The sequence below is a fragment of the Anolis sagrei genome, chromosome X (assembly GCF_037176765.1).
Source record: "Anolis sagrei isolate rAnoSag1 chromosome X, rAnoSag1.mat, whole genome shotgun sequence".
Lineage (NCBI taxonomy): Eukaryota > Metazoa > Chordata > Lepidosauria > Squamata > Dactyloidae > Anolis > Anolis sagrei.
This window is the reverse complement of record NC_090034.1, coordinates 79757508-79778928: the sequence shown is the minus strand read 5'-3', so window position 1 is coordinate 79778928 and position 21421 is coordinate 79757508. Positions and strand designations below refer to the sequence as shown.

Here is a 21421-nt window from a genome sequence, read left to right as displayed (position 1 = left end):
TCTCTGAAAGAGAGCATAGGCTCTTCTTTAGCTTTAGTAGATTGAGCCCACTGTATCTGGGGGGTTCCATTTCAAGACTTTGTGTGGATACAAACAATGCAGATGATCATGCCCCACGTTATTAAATAAGTGCTTTAGCATTTCTGTGTTCATGTTGTTGCCATTTAGTAACAATGGACTTGACAATCTGCACTTGGTGGACCCACTATATATTAAGAGAAACATTTAAAAGGAAATCTTATGATGCTTACAATTTTTTAGACAAGCAAAAAAAAAAAATCAGATTCATGCAACGCTAACATCTCACAAATCTTGCACATTTCCTACAGCTCAGACGTATTTACAATCCACAGATCTCCACATATCTATCTTTCCTTTAAAAAGGGGGGAAAGTGTAGAGTCAAAACACGGCTAAAAAATTAGCACGTGTCTGCATTTGCATTGCAGCCCAGAACAAGTGCAGGGGTTTTCCAGTTCTGGAACAGGAAGCTTCTGAATGCTGAGTTTGAAACTTGACTAACAAAAGTCAGGAGAGCAAGAATCTGTTTAACAGGTACAAAAATTATAACGTAGTACAGATTGCAGAATGAAATACATATCTTTGTTTTTTTTTCTAAAAGGACAAGCTATTAGTCCTTAGGAATAAACCCAAACTGATGTCTTAGCAGAGTTTAAAAAACAGTCAGATCACAAGAAATGCCTGAGTCTGCTTGCTAATACTCCATCTATGCCTCGCTTTCCATCTCTGGCTGTTTGGGAGACCAAATTTTTGAAGAATGATGTGACTTAGTCTTATCTAGGCAAGCAGGTGTGCCTCTTGTAATGCAGTCTCTGTGTAGAGTTTGGATCCTGTGAAGTGGGGTGGATACAGTTCATGCAAACACAAAGAATAAACCACTGGGACTAACTGATGGTGTGAAAACAGCCAGGGCTGGCAAGGAGGCAGGGGATTAACGGGGCTCTGAAGCCCCACAAGGGAGGCGTCAAGTGCTATTTCTGCAGAGCCAGCAGCAGGCCGCCAGGCTCTGCCTCTGCATCGGGAGGAGGAAAGCAAGCCTGGGCTATGTATTACCTTGTTAGTGCAGGAGAATCAGCTTTGAGGCTGACACAATTTGGACCAATAATTACCTGCCAGAGGAAATGGAGCTCTTTGTGTGCAGGTCCTACACAAACAACATTTGTAGGATTTACTGGCAAGGAACAATGCCATGGTTTGATCTCTTCTTGATACCCCCCCCCCCCCCCGCCCCGCCAAAGTTGGTTTCAAGCGAACATTTCTGCCTCTGCCATCACTACCCCCTTTGCATGTAGCAGCAGGGCAGAGGGACATGGTGGGAAGGGGAGAGAGGGAGAGACACCGTTAATTCCCCTAATCTTCCTGGATCCTGACAGATGGTAAACCTAAGGAAGGAGGGCTGCCTTACCGCTGCAGTCTCCCGCTCTGCCCCTGAAATGGTCACGGCATCAGCAAGGAGGGGGACAGACATGTTGTTACCGCACATACACCAATGAAAGATTCAACCGCTCACGCCTGCAGGAGACAGAAAGTGAAAAATGAAAAAAAATATGTTTACAGTGTACCAAGCATCAAAGACTGGTGTCTTAGTGGTCCACCCCCAGTGAGAGGAATGGGGGTGGACCACTAAACAAAGGAAAAAGCATGCAAAGGCACCCCATCTAATCCATGCAAGATGTTCAAGCTCCTCTCACAAACCTCCTCTTAGGTTTCTCTCTTCCCTGCCCCAAATAAAAACACGAGGACTAGGAGTTTACTCCAGTGTTTAAAATGACTGCTAAAATATTCAGAGTAGGAAATGCAATGCAGAACATTCCAGATTAAGAAAGGCATTTTTATAATCTGGACACAGCAACATTTCAAATAGCATTCCATTAGTTCTGAAGGATGGACTTCCACTTGAGAAAACGATTCTATCTGGACGCTGCAGTTGCTGGTGGCAAATGGACTGCCTCATCTCCAGGCACATAAAGTAAAAATCTAGAAAGGTTTCTAGTTCATCTGAAGCCCTCCAAAAAGAATAGGGATGCTGACGCCAGGTGCAGCAAATCCCATAACCACAGAAACCCATTTCGCTTAAAGCTGACTCAAAATCTTCCAAATGTTTTCTGATGAGCGGGAAAATACAGAATGTTTATTTAATTCATTCCCCGTTTCCCCCCCTCTGTGTTCATATTGTTAGAGAGATATAGATATATATATGCATGCTGCATAGATTTGTGAAGATTTGTGAAGGTGCCCCTTGCAGAGAGAGAAAAAGTTGTCTTAAAAGAGCAAGATTAGGGAGGCATCAGTCCGAACGGCATAAGAATTTTCACTGTGCCAGACGGAATAAAATCCGCTGAATGAAGATGAAGACCCTTGTTCTGATCAGTTGTGATAAGAAAAGCCTCAGAAGAGCCCAAGGACAAAAAGAACGGCTTTGTGATGTTGACAGGAAATAGATGGCCCGGCAAGAGAAGAGCAGACAGGGTCACTGGGACAGAAACATGGAGCGCAAAGATAGGCGGCACGGAGTTCTTCAAAGCATTTTGGAAACGGCACTGGAGTTTAGAGAACTGACAAAATCCTCAGTTTTTTTAAAAAGAAATCAAGACCTTGTGATTCCAACGCTTATGGTTTGGAGATGAGGGGCAGTACAAAAAGTACACTACCAAGAAATAATTAGACAAAGCAGGCAAAATTAGACGTTTCCCCTCTCTCAACTCCTAAGTATTTTCCTTCAATAACGCTTTATCTGTCATTTTCCACAACACGACGAATGGCATTTTTCATGTTGAACGCAAAGTGCAAATTAGCCAGCACTCACAATAGGGCTCAGCACAAAACAGATTAAAACCCCTAGACCCACATTATGCCAAAAGCGGCTGAGCAGAGAGTGGGCTACAGACGGGACTGTTTTGTTTTGCCTTTCTATTCTTTTCAGCTCAAACAATGGAGGAGGACATTTCCTCCCGGCGCCTGCTTTTTCCCATCCAAAGAGTTAAGAGCTCGGAGGCCTCCCTCCAGCCCTGAAACAGCGACAAAGTTGGCATGAGAAATGCTTTCTCAGGTGAGAAAAATTCCAGAGGAATGGCTGTGTTGGCTCTTACAGCAGAAACAACAAAGGAGCCTTGTGGTCCAACACATTCATTGTGACTTTTCTTGGATAAAGCTAAGAAGTCACAGAAGTTTAAACATTCTCAATACTATACGGGAGCTCTCATTTCTGGGATCATCTTTTAATTCAAAAGCCGTAGCTTCAAAACAGGGTTTTTAAACATTTGACTGTGAAAACAACTCCCTGACACACTCCCACTTTGTACACATATATTCCACCTCATGCCAGCTTTACAAACAGACATTCAGTGGTCAAGAGAAGGCAAATATGAAACACTGGACTTTTCAGATATCCACCTGCAATAAGAAAACCGGACTCCAAATAAATAAATAGCCAAAAAGGCAACAATAATATTGCTGGCAACAAGCAAAAGGATAATGTAGCACATTTGAGACTGAGATAACACAAATATCGTAATATAAGCATTCACTGATTCTACTTCATCAGATGTTAGAATATCTATATACTAGCTTGGGGACCTGGCGGTGTTTGTTTTTTGAAGTTTGGTAATATCAGTTTGGTAATGTCTAATGCTATTAGAAAAAGCCAATCTTTTGCTTTTTATTAATGCTCCCAATAGAAAATGCATAAGGATGTGGGTGAACTACAATTCCCAGAATCATGATTCAATCTTTCCCAAACCCTGCCATTACTCAAAGTTGCCATGTTGGGCCCCTGCGCTAAGTGTGGCCGAGATCCGGTATCAACTGGGTTCAGTGATACCTAGATAAGGGTGAACTACAACTCCCAGATTCCCAGGACAATCACCCACAATCCCAGCCAGTAATCGCAGTTGCTCATGTTGGTTCTGTGTGCAAAATTTGGTCTAGATCCATCATCTGCTGTGTTCAGTGCTCTATGGATAAGGGTGAACTACAACTCCCAGATTCCCAGGGCAATCACGCCCAAATCCTGCCAGTATGCACAGTTGGCCATGTTTGGGTTTGTGCATACTGGTGGCACTGGGTTCACAGTGCTCTCTGCATGTAGGTGAACTACAACTCCTATAAATCAAGGTCAATTTTCCCAAACCTGGTCATGGGGGTTCTGCGTGCCAAATGTGGCCTGGGTCCATTATCGAAAGGGGTCACAGTGCTCTGCCTTGATGCAGGGTGAACTACAACTTCCACCCTGTTGAATCAGTCCCTCAAACCCCTCCAGTCTGTTCAGTTGCTGATCAATTCCTCTCTTTGCCTTGTGCCAAAAGAAAGGGTAGGAGAGGGTTAAGGGAGAGGCTGTGGGCAGGATCATGCAAATTCCACACAAAGAACCCCGGGATGCCTGCCTGTGGTGGAGGAAACACATTGGATAACATTGTCCCCGAATGAAAGAATTCCTTGGATGGATAGTGTTTGGGGTGGACATTGGCAGCGTTTGGGCTACATGTTCATGACGCCCACTATAACCTGCGATGTGAGTTGAGGGAGTGCCTTTGGAGCCTTCTCAGCACTTGGAACTATAACCTGTTTGTGGAGGCGTGAGGTTGTCTGTGTAAGTAGATACCTCTACCATGTATGTATTGATGATAGATATAGATATGAATTGTTAGCTCTAGTTAAGTCACAAAAATGGCCATTAGAGGCACAGAGATCTCAAAGTCTTGCATTTCCCCCTACCAGTTTTCATGAAGGAACTTCCACAAATTCTTACTTATCCATTTCACCAGTCACCAGTATAATCCACAGAGCTGACCTGCAATGGAGCCAATCCAAAAATTAGGTTAAACTGATTTTGTTCACATTTTGCAGGTGACTCATGTTTTGGTAGTTCTTTTGAAGATGGAAGACACAAGGAAATGGTAGAGTCTACCTCAAACAAACAATGCAATGTATAGCCTACACCACATTTATTACTTCCTACAGCTGTAGACATCTCTGAACTAAAGTATGCAAGGCAACCTATAATTTAAGATATGAAAACAAGGAAACAGAGATGGTTAACAACTCATTGCTGATGCAAGATGAAGGTTTGTTCATTGTAAGCATGGATCCAAAAGCTGAAAGGTTAATGTGAGCTTTTGCCTCCTTCCTATCATCAGGAAAGGCCAAGGCTGCTTTTCCATCGTTGCTGATAATGACGCAGGGACACAAGGATTCATGAGCCTGTGACGCCCTTGAGCAACCAAGAGCCTGGAGAAGATGGACTACATCTAATCTGATCACAAATCCGTCCTTCCCCTTTTGTACTTTGTCAATCCCAAGATCTCTCAGAATGGCTTCCAAACTGGACAGCAAAGAAAGCTGCCTCAAGGACAATGCCTCCTATCTCCTCAAGAGTAATTTATTATTTATTTATTTCATCTACTTATACCCCGCCCTTCTCACCCCGGGGGGGACTCAGGGCGGCTTACAAAGGGGCACAATTAGATGCCCAAATCACACAACAAATAATACAAAATATAACAGTTCAACAATTAAAATGAAACATCAATACCTATTAAAATCATAAAAACTATCTCATGTCAGAGTCCATATATCAGAGTCCATATATCCATTCCATTCCATTGTCGTTGTCTATCGATAGGCTTTAATCAGTTGTCAGCATGGCCAAAAGCTTGGTCCCACATCCAGGTCTTTAGTTTTTTCCTAAACGCTAGAAGGGAAGTCGTCGATCTGATCTCCCCGGGGAGTGAGTTCCACAGGTGAGGGGCCACCACTGAGAAGGCCCTGCTCCTCGTCCCCGCCAGTCTCACTTGTGCCACTGGCGGGGTCGAGAGCAGGGCCTCCCCAGAAGATCTTAAACTTCGAGGTGGGATGTAGAGGGAGATCCGTTCGGACAGATACACTGGGCCGGAACCGTATAGGGTTTTGTAGGTCAAAACCAGCACTTTGAATTGTGCTCGGAATTGGATCGGCAGCCAGTGGAGCTGACGCAACAGGGGGGTGGTGTGCTCCCTGTACGCCGCTCCGGTGAGCAATCTGGCTGCTTCTCGCTGGACTAGTTGAAGTTTCCGAGCAGTCTTCAAAGGCAACCCCACGTAGAGTGCGTTGCAGTAATCCAACCGGGATGTGACAAGAGCGTGGACCACCGTGGCCAGATCCGACTTCCCAAGGTACGGGCGCAGCTGGCGCACAAGTTTTAATTGTGCGAAAGCTCTCCCGGCCACCGCTGAGACCTGGGGCTCCAGGCTCAGCGATGAGTCCAGGATCACTCCCAAGCTGCGAACCTGTGTCTTCAGGGGGAGTGTAACCCCGTCTAACACAGGCTGTAACCCTATACCCTGTTCGGCCTTCCGACTGACCAGTAGGACCTCTGTCTTGTCTGGATTCAATTTCAATTTGTTAGCTCTCATCCAGTCCGATACAGCGGCTAAACACCGGTTCAAGGTCTGGACAGCCTCCTTGGTGACAGGTGAGAAGGAGTGACAGATTTGGACGTCATCTGCATAGAGATAGCATCTTAGTCCGAAACTCCGAATGATCTCTCCTAGCGGCTTCATGTAGATGTTAAATAACATCGGGGACAAGATAGAACCCTGTGGGACTCCACACAACAACAGTTGTGGGGCCGAACAGGTGTCACCCAGTAACACCTTCTGGGTCCGTCCCTCAAGGAAGGATCGAAGCCACCGCAGAGCAGTGCCTCCGAGCCCCATATCCATGAGGCGGCCCAGAAGGATACCGTGATCGACGGTATCGAAGGCCGCTGAGAGGTCCAGCAGAACTAACAGGGACACACTCCCCCTGTCTAGCTCCCTGCGTAGATCATCTACCAAGGCGACCAAGGCTGTCTCAGTTCCATGTCCCGGCCTAAAGCCAGACTGTGCCGGGTCTAGATAATCAGTGTCTACCAGAAACCCCTGGAGTTGTGTTGCCACCACACGTTCCATGACCTTGCCCAAGTAGGGGAGATTGGAAACAGGCCGATAGTTGTCAAATTGAGTGGGATCCAGTGATGGTTTCTTCAACAGCGGTTTTATAATAGCTTGTTTTAAGCTCGCTGGAAATTTTCCTTCCTGTAAGGAGGCATTAACCATCACCTTCACCCACTCTGCCAAACCCCCTCTGGCTTCCTTGATCAGCCAGGAAGGGCAGGGGTCTAGGATGCATGTGGTGGGTCGCACCTCTCCAAGGATCCTGTCCACATCCTCAAGCTGAACCAATTGAAACGAATCCAACAAAACTGGACAAGCAGATGCTCTCGTTACATCCCCAGAGACTGCCGTTAACATGACGCCAAAACCCGACCGGATCCGCTCAATTTTATCCGCGAAGGATCGAGCAAATGCTTCACAGCGAGCCACCGAGTTGTCAGAGGCCTCGCTTTTTGGCGGATTTAACAGGCCCCTGACAACTCGGAAAAGCCCTGACAACTCGGTAAGCAGATTGGGAAGGAGAGCACAGGAGCCCATGGAGAGAAATGGTGTAGGACGATGCCTCCTGTCACCTCTAAGCAGAAAGTTGAGCTGGTAGGAGGCAATCCTGTGAGATGGGAGTAAGTAAATTCTCCGTTTTCTTTAAAGACAGAACACCACACAAGGAAGACAATTTCCCCCAGTTTCCCCAGCTCCATCCCTTGACCCTGTTGCCACCAGGTGACTCTGAAATACATTCCCAGCCAGGAGTTCTGCTTGATATGGTTGCCTACCAAAATACAGAAGAGATCCCAGCAACCAGATAATACTGTCAACAAACTGAGAGAACTTCCAGTAAGTTGATAACACCCCATCAAAATGAAATTTCTAGCCCCTCGTCTTGTATTTCCTCCAATTTCCTATGCAGTGCAAAGAAAAAATGATAAAAACAGATCATGAAGAAAGTTTATTGTTGTTTATATTGATAGCCTGCCTTAGAGAGCAGAGCTCAAATCCCTGCTTGCCCGTGCAAAACCTATTGAGCCACCCTGGGCAAGTCACATGCTCTCAGCCCCAGGAAACTCTGTGATGGGGTTGTCTTAGGGTCACGTCCAGAAAGAACATGAAGAGACACAACAGCTACATCCTATCATCCCTGTGGTCTTATAGAAAATTCAATACCTTTGGGGTATTGATTCATATGGTCAGCACAAGATTTGTGTTAAGTACAAAAATGTAGGATTCTTGCTCACTAGGATATTCATCTATATCAGCAGAAGAGGCACATCAAATGATACACCAAGCTGTCCTCTGATCTGAATGGCCACACAACTCTTTCAAGGCAGGTGTCTGTGACACACAGCAGCTAAGCCTTCCTCTTTATTTGGAAGGAGATGAGCTCATCAGTGCAGCTCTCCTCCACTTGGAAGAAGTTGCAGACAGAGCTGCATTTAAACAGGATGGTTCTGACAAGGATACCTATTGCAAAATTGCACATATAAATGTTTGATTAAGAATCTGCCCTGAAACTGAGTAGGACCTGCCAAGTTCACTTACTCCAAACCACCATTTTGGAGTCTAACCAAACGATAAGAAGGAAGCGACTGCACAATACGATACTCAAGACCAAAAATCAATAATGTCAAAAATCAAGGTCACAAGACTATGCAAGAGATGGGAGTATTTCAATCCGCTGAAAAGTAATGGACTTCAGAAAGGCTAACATGAAGTTGGGCTGTGAACCGAATACAGAAAACAGGCATACAAAACTGAAAAGTAGAATAGAACACAGAAGAACCTCCGTCTCATGAATACTACCTTATGGAGAAAAAAAAGAAAGAAAAAAAAGAATGTATAGTTTTCAACTGTAAAGAAACCATAATCACCACCCCAACCCCATGGCATACCATCATTTCATAAGCAGTAGCTCAGGAAAGTAAATTAACTATTAAAAGAGACAATTTTCTGTTAAGAGACATGTCTGAATGAAATAAACAGAGACACAAGGCATCTCAGAACTTATTTTCACCTCTTTACAGCAGAAGGAAGAAATTATGTGTTCCTTCATTTATTATTCCAGTTATTGTATTTGCCAGATGACAACATTCAGCATCCCTCGGTTGCTGCTAGACGAAATAGTCCATCATCATTATCAGGAAACTACATTAATGCCACTCTTGTTAGACATGACAATTATTCTGGAATGAAAAACCTTTTATTTAATTAGCTTTTTCTCCAATTTTGCACTTTATGTCCACTCAGAATCACATCCAGTCTCTATCCCTTTAAAGAGGAACTCTGGTAGCTCTTCTGTGAAGGGCTTACCATTCTTAAGTCAAATCTTCAAATCTATCAAAACTAAAATTGGAAGAAAGGGTGACATTTTACACAGCACCAAGCTAAGCCATGATGTGCCAGGGACCCTTTCAAGAAAAGGGAGAGATTGACCTGAATTTAAGATTTAAGCTCACTCAGCTCTGAAACTTATAGTGTCATGGAAATCAGGTTTCTCACCAGATAATGGGATGGTAGCCAATATAAAACCACTAAAACAGCTGACAAATTTGAGACTACAGACTAATTAGGATAACTGCTGACCCTATCATTGGTTGAAAGGCTTATTGCAGGCCGAAGTTGTTAATAATAGAATATTATTAAAATGCTATTAGTGTAGCCATGGACACCCTAGCAAATGTGTGGTTTGGAAAACTAGGTACACGCCACACAAAGACTCCTGAGGAAAACTGGGGCGTGATGAGATGCGGACAGGTCCTTTGGTGGATAGGTGCACTAGTTTAAAAACAGGAAAGACAGTAGAAATACATTGCAAATTTTCACAACGTCAGGAACTAAACTACCTCCCTGCCCAATTCTGGCTAAGTGCACTGTTGTTTAACCATTCATAAATTATCTGGAGCTGTGGCAAACAATTGAGGCAACAACAGGAATGTTGCTGTACTTGAGAACGTAAAACCCTAAAGAAAGAGCTTGACAATGAAATACCACATTGTTATAATGCCTTTACAACTATCCAGGGATTCTGCCACAATTAGAATTACAAAATTAGAAAGGAGAAAGAATGTAATAAAACACTCTTAATGAATTGCATAACATTTACTGTCACATTTTGTGTGTAGCCAAGTAATTTATGAGGGTTTTAGAAAAAGGAACTGGACTATCAACTTTGAACCATGATTGCTAACTTGAACTTCCATGCCAAGAGGTCACAGCAGTTGCTCCAGACAGCTCTCGCTATGTCCTGCTTCTGTGCTTCCAAAGCAAGGGATGGAAGCTGTGAGTTCCTACAGATGTGGCTGAATGAAGCAGAGAGTGTTTGAGGGTTGGGACATTCGTAAGGACACCAAGATGCTTGTTTGTAAAGCTACTGCCCTTCTAACTCTGTTGTTCATCTGCAAAACATGGACCGTGTACAACAGGGGTTCCTAAACTAAGGCCCGTGGGCTGGATGCGACCCTCCAAGGTCATTTACCTGGCCCCTGTGCTAAACTTTAGACTAATTAAGTTGACTATTTCATCATCCAAAAGTAGGCCCATACTTCCCATTGAAAGATGGGTAAGTTGATGTTGGTGAAAATTGTTCTTCAGTTTTAATATTGTTTTGTCTTTCAATGATTTTTGTTTTGCATAATTTGGTCCCCCCAACAGTCTGAGGAACTGTGACCCCTCCCCCCCCCCCCCCAACTTTAAAAAGTTTGAAGACCCCTGGTCTACAAACATCACTCTAGACTTCTGGAAAGATTCCAACAGTGTTGCCTCTGAAAAATCCTGCAATCTATTGGAAAGATAGATAGACAAATGTCAGCATTCTGGAAGAAGCAAAGATCACCAGAACTATAGCGATGATCTACCATCAACTTTGCTAGACCAAATGCCACATTGTCCGAATGCCCGAAGATCACCATCTCTCAAAGCAATTACTCTACTCTCAGCTCAAGAACAGAAAACAGAATGTCAATGGACAACAAAAGGGACTGAAAGATGGTCTTAAAGCTAACTTTAAAAAAATGTGGCATCAATACTGAGAACTGGGAAGTCCTAGCGCTCAAGCGTCTAACAGGAAGTCAGCTATTACCAATAGTGCTGTGGGTTCCAAAGAGACATGAATGGATGGCAAAAAGGAAAAAATGGGGAAAGAAGCAAGCCAAACAAACCCTTTTCAGGACCACCTTTCATCTGGAAATCGATGTCCTCATTGTGAAAGAAAGACCATGCAAACCCAGAATTGGTCTCCATACTCACATACCTATCACGAAGACTTTATCCCTTGAAGACAATCAGACTCATGGGCCATGAGGGATTGCCTAAGACGGATGAATGGCAAATCTAAGAAATCCTAAACAATGATGAGCAATTCTGGGAAAAACAGTTCAAAATATATGTAGGACTGCACAGAGCCTATCCTTGTGGACAGATATCTGTCCACATAGGGACAGAAATACTACCTTATATTGACTCAGATCCACTGTACACCACAGCATAGCTCTATTTTGCACAGACCACTGTTAAGACAATGCTGTATTCTGACATCATGCATTCCTTGATAAGAATGACAGCATCAATCAGACTGGAAAAAATCAACCATTTTCTATCCATAGTTGAGCTAATAATGGAGAAGGAATGGGAGCTGGTCGAATGGCATTCAAATGGTGAATGGGATTTCAACAATGTTCTCTGCTCATTCCATATTAAACAAAGGGAAGTCATCTAATATTAATCATAATGCTTATACATTAATGACAGCACTTTTAGAGAGGAGCCTGTTGCAGACCAATACAGCCCCAACCAGCCTTCAGAACACATGAGTTAATAAGCAACAGCAGTACAGACTCTTCATTAGGACCAATTAAAACAGAACAAAAACAGGAAGTCAGCAAACTTTCAAGTCTTTCCAACTCAAAAGCTTAGTCAAGTACTTTTGTGCATTTCATCTGGTCCTAATAAAAGTTCTTCAGACTTTGCTTCCAACCAAGTAGCTGTCATTTTTATTAGATGGTATACAAAAAGTATCTCTACAGGAGAATTTTCCAAACTTCGTTTTTCCAAACTTTGGGACTATATTTCCCAGAATTCCCATCACTGAGGATGCTGCTTGCAACTTCTGAACTGAAGTCCAAAACATTTGGAGGGCTGGGAAGCCCTGCTCTCAAATCTCCCAGAGAGAATATCATATATAGATATTTACTAAAAATCAAGGGGCAACTGTATAATTTCCCTAAAAAAATTGATATTTTCATAATACTAATGCTTTAGCTGCAAGCTCTATCTCACAGAATTTAAGTTATCTCTCTTCTATATGCCTTCTTTTTAAAAGTAATAGACCACAATTCTGACAGTGCATTTAATTTAAGAAGCGGGAAAATATTTGGAAACCCTTTTACCAAGAAATTATGTATTAATCTCATTGAGATTAATGAAAATGATTTCTTTCCCTCAAATGGGTTCTTGTGGGTTTTTTCGGGCTATAGGGCCATGTTCTAGAGGCATTTCTTCTGACGTTTCGCCTGCATCTATGGCAAGCATCCTCTGAGGATGCTTGCCATAGTTGCAGGCGAAACGTCAGGAGAAATGCCTCTAGAACATGGCCCTATAGCCCGAAAAAACCCACAAGAACCTAGTGATTCCAGCCATGAAAGCCTTCCGACATACATTTTCCCTCAAATGTTTCTCATAGATTTTAAATATTCCTGGGATAGCAGCACTCTTTTCTATGCTCAAGGCACAATTAATATAACTTTGACTATGGTTTTGAAAGCGCACCACACAAATTCACAAAAAACTGGATTAAGATTAGCTGTTTGAAAAAACAGCTGAAAAGAACCTTCATATTTAGAGGCACAAAATGATGAGAATATGTAAATTATGTAAAGTAACTGAGCACCAAATGATGAAAATATGTAAATTATCAGGGCTGTGGCTCTCATAAATAATTCACGTATATTGAGAGGGGGTTTAATTGGCTGGTACTGGAGACAGGATATTGGACTGGGAAGACTTTGGTCTGATCTTGCAAGTCTCTTGTTGTAAACATTATGCCATTGGCTAAAAAACAGAGTATGATTTCCATAATGTTTCTGCCACAGTTCGCAGCATTCCTCAAAACTGTCCATGCAAAATAGGACCTCTGAGAGTTTAAATCCAACAATGTCTGGACACAAAACTTTGGCTGCACTTACAATGCGCCTCACTGTGATGGTCACAGACTGGTTTTGTCAACTAGTAATTATGTCAATTAGTCAGAACTGTAACTCAAATTTTAATCCTAGACTTGTAGACAGTGTTGTTTCCAAGTCAACAAGCTTAAAACCAGACTGTAAATTAAGTAAAGATTAGGATATCTTTTGAGGATTTACAACCACCATAGCTGTTAACGGCATCCAACCAAACATCTCGCTCCCTCTGAAATGCGAATCCAAGTTCATGAGATACAATTCATTTTCTATTCTTTATTAATGCAGAGATCAACCTGGATGTGTGGTAGCAAAAGTTCCAGTGTACTTCGCAGTGTATAATATTGCAAAAGCTATTTGGTTTCAAACCCATTGGGCCCAGCTAAGACATTGATACAACCACCCATGTTTGCTGTCCAAGCTTATTTATTCTATCACTTATGATATTTTATTGTGCTAGCAGCAAGCCAGGGATTTTTACTCAATGAAAAGGAAACATGTGCGTGCTTTTAATAATAAATATGAAATCTGCATTTGAAAGAGATATAGCTTATGAAAGAAGTAAATATCAAGTATACCAGTGTATTATGTCTGACAACAATGCTATGTGCTTCTTTAAAGTAAACATAGCACAAGGTGAGTGAATAACTACCAAATGTTTATAAAGACAATCAAAATACACCAAAACGAATAAAGCACTAATAAAATAACCCTTAGTTCAAAATATGTGATAGTAAAAATTATGTTACGATCCCAAGATGTTATATTGCTTTTATATAACAGACTAAAACAATTAACCTTCTCAAAAATACAACAGCTACCAAAGGAGTAGGCTAACAACAAAAGCCCTACAAAACCCATCCATTTGTTTATAATGTGAGTTTCCACAGACTGTAATACATTTTGACAGACACAAAACATGTTATACATAATTTCAGAGCTATATCAATGCACTACTGAGGGTACTATTGGATTTGAGATAAAGACTATCCATGTTTTAATCCCCACAAAGCCATGAAACCGAGCAACTTTGGTCCAGGTCTCTGCCTAACCTACCTGCCAGGGTTTAATTGAAGCCCAAGGAGCATACAATACCCTTGAGCTCACTGGAGTATGCTTGGGCCAACTGGATAAAAGGCAGGACATAAATGTAAACAACACACACCCTTTAACAATTATCTCTAGCTATGATATTATCTGAAAATTCAACAAGGACAAATTTTCTTATCTGGAAATTAGAAATGCTCCCAAATTTTCCAGCTGAGTGACTGAAATAGTGACCCCTTTGCTTCAACGAACCCAGAATTTTATTTTATGAACAAAATTAATGACTCAGTTCTTGTGGGTTTTTTCGGGCTATATGGCCATTTTCTAGAGGCATTTCTCCTGACGTTTCGCCTGCATCTATGGCAAGCATCCTCAGAGGTGAGGTCACCTCTGAGGATGCTTGCCATAGATGCAGGCGAAACGTCAGGAGAAATGCCTCTAGAACATGGCCATATAGCCCGAAAAAACCCACAAGAACTGAGTGATTCCGGCCATGAAAGCCTTCGACAATACAAAATTAATGACATTTGTGAATAAAATTACCTTCAGGTTGTTCATATAATGAGGCATACAATGGGTTCTCCATATGGGTTTGGTTTTAGGACCGCCAAAATAGTGAATGCTCAAGTCCCATTATATACAGGTAAGATGGCCAAATCAAGGTTTGCTTTTGGAATCTTTTTCTTTAATATTATCAATAATCCATAGATGGTCGGATCCATAAATACAGAATGTGTGGATAAAGAGGGCTGACTGTATGAGAAATGTCATGCTTAGACTTCTGTCCTATCCCTAAAATACCTCCCTTCCTCCCTACATATACACGTAAATATTCAAAAAATTGTGTGTGTGGGGGGGGGGAGTGGGGAAGGAATCAAATCCAAAACACTTCTGATCCCAAGCATTTCATAAAAGGGAGAGTCGGCCTGTATTTATACAGCTGAAAGGGAATAAGTCTGCAGCATTCAAAGAACAATAATTAAAATGATAATGTTATAACAGGCTTCTCTCATGTCCCCACATGGGGAGCTGGAACTGACAGAGGGAGCTCAACCGTGCTCTCCTCAGATTTGAACCACTGACTTGTTGGTCAGCAGTCCTGCCAGCACAAAGGTTTAACCTACTATGCCAGCAGGGACTCCTAACATAAAAATGATATTATTATTATAGTTAAAATAAATAATAATTATTATAATAATACAATCACATATTAATATAAATAAAATAGACAAAAATAAGGAAACACAACATTTTTAATGGTTCCGGCCCAGGTTATCTGTCTGAATGTATCTCTCCCTATGAACCATCTAGATCATCTGGGGAGGCCCTACTCTCTGTTGTGCCTTCTTCAAAGGTGCCACTGGCGGGGACGAGAGACAGGGCCTTCTCAGTGATGGCCCCTCTGCTGTGGAACTCCCTCCCTAGGGATATTAGATCAGCCTCTTCCCTCCTGACCTTCCGCAGAAAAGTGAAAACATGGCTTTTTGAACAAGGCTTTGGGAACCTAATGCAATAGATAAATTTATTTATTTATTCATTTACCTTACTTATATACTGCTGTTCTCAGCCCGAAGGCGACTCACAGCGGTTCACAACAAATACGAACAGCAAAAATTCAGTGCTACAGTATAGAAACAGTTAACAACCTAACACATTACACAATTAATAAACAGTTACTACAATACCCATTCACTGTCGCCTCGTCATCAAAAACATGTTCCAGATTCGTCATCCATTGTTCCATTCCAGTGTTCATTAACCAATCATTGCACTAATTATTGGAACGCCTGCTCAAACAGCCAGGTCTTCACTTTTTTGCAGAATACCATTAGAGATGGTGCTAGTCTAATGTCTGCAGGAAGGGCGTTCCACAGCCGAGGAGCCACCACCGAGAAGGCCCTATCTCTCGTCCCCACCAGCCGAGCTTGAGAAGCAGGCGGGATCGAGAGCAGGGTCTCCCCGGAAGATCTCAAAGTCCTGGTGGGTTCATAGGCAGAGATGTGGTCGGATAGGTAGCTTGGGCCCGAACCGTTTAGGGCTTTAAAGGCCAACGCCAGCACTTTGAATTCAGCCCGGTAGCAGATCGGTAACCAGTGGAGTTGGCGCACTATGTGAAATTGAATATGAATAGCTTAGACAATGTTTTTGAATAATGAAGCTAATAGTGAGAGTAGTGGTTTTATATGTTTTTAAAGGTTTTAATGTATGTATTTGATAATTCTGTTTTAAATGTGTATTGTAATTTTTACATTGCTTTAATGGCATCAAATAGCTGCCTATGTTGTAAAGCCGCCTCGAGTCACCTTCGGGTTCGAGAAAGGTGGGGTAGAAATATTGTAAGTAAATAAATAAATTTCAAAAGAAATAAAATAGATAAAAAAATAAGATAGAAACATATTATAATGGAGATAAGTTAAATAAAGACAACAATACAATGAGGCATTCGTAGAAATACACCAGATAAAATAATAATACAAGAGATAAAAGAAATATTTTATATCCATATTTCCAATGTTCGGCAGCCATGATACTAACAGAAGCGGAGCGCAGGGAGCATACAACTCCTCTGCTGCACCAGCTCCACTGGCTGCCGATCTGCTACCGGGCTCAATTCAAAGTGCTGGCATTGGCCTTTAAAGCCCTAAACGGTTCTGGCCCAAGCTACCTATCCTATCTGCCTATCAGCCCGCCAGGACCCTAAGATCTTCTGGGGAGGCCCTGCTCTCTATCCCGCCTGCTTCACAGGTGCGGCTGGCGGGGACGAGAGACAGGGCCTTTTCTGTGGTGGCCCCTCGGCTGTGGAGCGCCCTTCCCATGGAGGTAAGATCAGCCCCCTCGCTAATGGCACTCCGAAGAAGATTAAAAACCTGGATGTTTGAACAGGCATTTGGTTAATCAGTGCAATGAATGTGACGATTACAGAAAGGAAATATGGACAACGAATTTGGATCACGACTCTAGTTATGAGATGCATTGTGTTGTTACTGTTGTGTAATATTGTATATTGTGCTCTTGTGGTTTTAAATTGTATATCGTTGATTGATTTTTATCCTTGTTGTAAACCGCATTGAGTCGCCGGTTAGGCTGAGAAACTGCGGTATACAAGTAAAGTAAATAAATAAATAAATGAAACGAAGACAATAACAGATTAATAAAAACCCTAATATTATAACCTATTAACATAACATAAAATAATATATGATTACAATAAAATCAATACAAGTAATGCAGTAACCTATTAAAATAAGTAATGATAAAATAATAATATAATTTGAATTAAAGTATTAAAATAAAATTAATACAAATTATTATTATTATTATTAAAATAAAGCTGTAAATACAGTTCACTCCTTCATTCCGACCATTCTCCATGCGCATGGCCTCCTCCCTTCATTCAACCCCCTTCACTATTTGTTACCCGTTATTATTAATTAATTAACTATTAATTAACCCTTCGGCTTCCTTCTCTTTCTCTTCCTCGGCCTCACCTCCTCCTCCTTTCGGTCCGTCCCTGCCTGCCTTCCTGCCTTCCTTCCTTCCCGGCTTCTTCTTCTCTTCAGACTGAGAGGAACTCAGTCCGGCTCGCGCTCAGCCAACCGCTCTGGAACTTCCGCTGCCGGTGGGCGGGGCCGCGAGCGGCGTCTCCAGGCACCCCCCGCCGGAAATGACGCACCACACAAAGTACGGCACAGACGAGAGCCCCCGCCCACCAGCGCCAGGCAGAGCTTTGTACGGAATCCGGAAACGGAGCCCCTTGTGGGCGCCGCCATCTTTAAAACTTGATCTTGGGAAGTTTTGTTTCTTTTCAAACCGATTCGCTGGGATCTTTTGTTGCTTTTTATAACTTTTCCCCATTTTTTAAATCAAGTATTTCCCAAATACATTAAAACATACAAAATATAATATAATATATTTATTTATTTATTTGCTTTATTTCTATACCGCATTTTTCAGCCTGATAAGGCGACTCATTGCAGTTTACACAATGAAATTATCACAATAACATCAATACTATCACAACAATATCCTAAACAATTAAAACACATCATATACAGCAACAAAATCAAACAATCATTAACAATTCATAACGCCTCAATATGAAATCAGAATCCGTTCTCGTAATCCTTGTGCCATTCCTGAGATCAAATTTTACCGTCCTCCTATATTCAGTTGCACTGTTTAGCCAAACGCTTGTTCATAGAGCCAGGTCTTAACCTTCTTCCGAAACGCCAGCAGCGAAGGGGCCTGTCTGATGTCTACAGGTAGGGCATTCCATAGCCGAGGGGCCACCACCGAGAAGGCCCTGTCCCTCGTCCCCGCCAACTACGCCTGTGACGCAGGCGGGACCGAGAGCAGGGCCTCCCCGGACGATCTTAGTGTCCTAGCGGGTTCATAGGAGGAGATGCGTTCGGAGAGGTAAGTAGGGCCAGAACCGTTTAGGGCTTTATAGGCTAACGCCAGCACCTTGAATTGTGCCCGGTAGCAAATTGGCAACCAGTGGAGCTGGCTCAACAGAGGAGTGGTTTTATCTATATAAATAAAAATGTAATGTTCATTTGTGGCATTAAAAGAACTCAACAACCACTGGGTAAATTATTATTATTATTATTCTTAATTATTAATTATTATTATTATACTTTATTTGTACCCCGCTAGCATCTCCCGAAGGACTCGATGCGGCTTACAAAGGCCAAGGCCTCAAACAACAACAACAGACAATAACAATACAAAGCAAGCAAATTAAAAACATAAGCAACAACAACAACAAAACATTACACTGTTACGCAATAAAACCTGGGCTGGGCCAATGAAGGGTAAAGGTTAAAAGTGCTGGGTGTAAGAGGTAATGTGTTGGGATTCTAGGCAAGTGCAATGTGCAGAGAGTCTTAAGCTCTAATAAAGTGCTTCTGGGACATAGTGCTAGGGGTTATCCTATTCAGGAAAGGCACATCGGAATAGCCAGGTCTTCAAGTTCTTCCTAAAGACTGCCAACGTGGGTGCTAGTCTAATGTCTTTGGGGAGGGTGTTCCAAAGTCGGGGGCAACCACAGAGAAGGCCCTGTCCCTCGTCCCCACCAAACGAGCCTGCGATGCAGGTGGGATCGTGAGCAGGGCCTCTCCAGATGAACGGAGGGAGCGTGTGGGTTCATATACGGAGATGCGGTCACGCAGGTAGGCAGGTCCCAAACCATTTAGGGCTTTGTAGGTAAGCACCTGCACCTTGAATTGGGCTCGGTAGGTAAACGGCAGCCAATGGAGCTCCTTAAACAGGAGGGTTGACCTCTCTCTGTAAGGGGCGCCAGTTAACATCCTGGCCGCCGCCCGTTGAACCAGTTGGAATTTCCAAGCCTTTTCAAGGGCAGCCCCACGTAGAGCGCATTAATCATCCAACCTAGAGGTGACTAAGGCATGGACCACCCCGGCCAGATCAGCCTTTGCGAGGTACGGTCGCAGCTGGCGCACAAGTCTTAGTTGTGCAAAAGCCCTCCCGGACACCACCGACGCCTGAGCCTCAAGCGTAAGTGATGAGTCCAGGAGGACTCCCAAACTGCGGACCTGTGACTTCCAAATTTGGACACAAGACACCTATCAGGCCAATGAGTGACCATCACTCATAAAACATTGAAAAACACAGCCGAAGGTACTTAAAAAGCCAAAAAACAAAAAAGAACATTAGAATGCATGTGTAAAACCACATATATACACAAACACACATATACACAAATGTATATATATACACACACACACATATATGCATATATTGTTGTTGTTCATTCATCTCCAACTCTTTGTGACCTCATGGACCAGCCCATGCCAGAACTCCCTTTCGGCCATCACCACCCCCAGCTCCTTCAAGGTCAGTCCAGTCACTTCAAGGATGCCATCTATTCATCTTGCCCTTGGTCGGCCCCTCTTCCTTTTGCCTTCCACTTTCCCCAGCATAATTGTCTTCTCTAGGCTTTGCTGTCTCCTCATGATGTGGCCAAAGTACTTCAACTTTGTCTCTAGTATCCTTCCCTCCAATGAGCAGCCGGGCTTTATTTCCTGGAGGATGGACTGGTTGGATCTTCTCGCAGTCCAAGTCACTCTCAGAACTTTCCTCCAACACCACAGCTCAAAAGCATCTATCTTCCTTCGCTCAGCCTTCCCTAAGGTCCAGCTCTCACATCCGTAGGCTACTACAGGGAATACCATGGCTTTGACTAGGCGGATCTTTGTTGCCAGTGTGATGTCTCTACTCTTTACTATTTTATCGAGACTGGACATTGCTCTCCTCCCAAGAAGTAAGCGTCTTCTGATTTCCTGGCCACAGTCTGCATCTGCAGTAATCTTTGCACCTAGAAATACAAAGTCTGTCATGGCCTCCACATTTTCTCCCTCTATTTTCCAGTTGTCAATCATTCTTGTTGCCATAATCTTGGTTTTTTTGATGTTTAGCTGCAACCCAGCTTTTGCACTTTCTTCTTTCACCTTGATTAGAAGGCTCCTCAGCTCCTCCTCGCTTTCGGCCATCAGAGTGGTGTCATCTGCATATCTGAGGTTGTTAATGTTTCTTCCAGCAATTTTCACCCCAGCTTTGCATTCCTCAAGCCCCGCACATCGCATGATGTGTTCTGCATACACGTTAAAAAGGTTGGGGGAGAGTATGCAGCCTTGCCGTACGCCTTTCCCAATCTTGAACCTGTCTGTTGTTCCGTGGTCAGTTCTTACTGTTGCTACTTGGTCCTTGTACAGTTTCCTCAGGAGAGAGACAAGGTGGCTTGGGATGCCCATCCCACCAAGAACTGGCCACAATTTATTATGATCCACACAGTCAAAGGCTTTAGAATAGTCAATATATATATATACACACGCATAAAAGCATATATACACACATAAAAACACATATACACAGAAAGGGAGAAGGAAGGAAGGAAGGAAGGAAGGAAGGAAGGAAGGAAGGAGAGAAAGAGGAAAAGAAGGGAAGGTGAGAAGGAGAAAAGAAAGATAGAGAAGGAAGGAAATAAAGCGAGAGAAGGAAGGAAAAAGGGAGGTAAGGAAGGAAAGAAAGGAGAGAAAGAGGGAGGGAAGATTGGCCACAGCAATGTGTGGCGGGTACAGCTAGTTGTATATATATATATAAAACTAGCTGTCCCCTGCCACACGTTGCTGTGGCCATGTCTGTGTATGTGTTTTGTGTGTATATATTTGTGTGCGTGTGTATATGTGTGTGTTTGTGTATATATGTGGTTTTTGAGTTATGTTAATCCCACAAACAAACATTACATTTTAATTTAT

General features: G+C 42.8%; 1 protein-coding gene across 1 annotated transcript in view; it reads right to left on the bottom strand.

Moving 5' to 3' along the window:
- Window positions 1-17785, bottom strand: part of LYPLA2 (lysophospholipase 2) — a 33992-nt gene extending 16207 nt beyond the window's left edge. The window contains exons 1-2 of the mRNA XM_060784263.2: window positions 17633-17785; window positions 1425-1531 (exon numbers count right to left, since the gene is read on the bottom strand). Coding sequence (XP_060640246.1) covers window positions 1425-1502 — 78 coding nt within the window. The 5' untranslated portion in view covers window positions 1503-1531; window positions 17633-17785. The remainder of the gene's footprint in view (window positions 1-1424; window positions 1532-17632) is intronic.
- Window positions 17786-21421: the final 3636 nt, after the last annotated feature.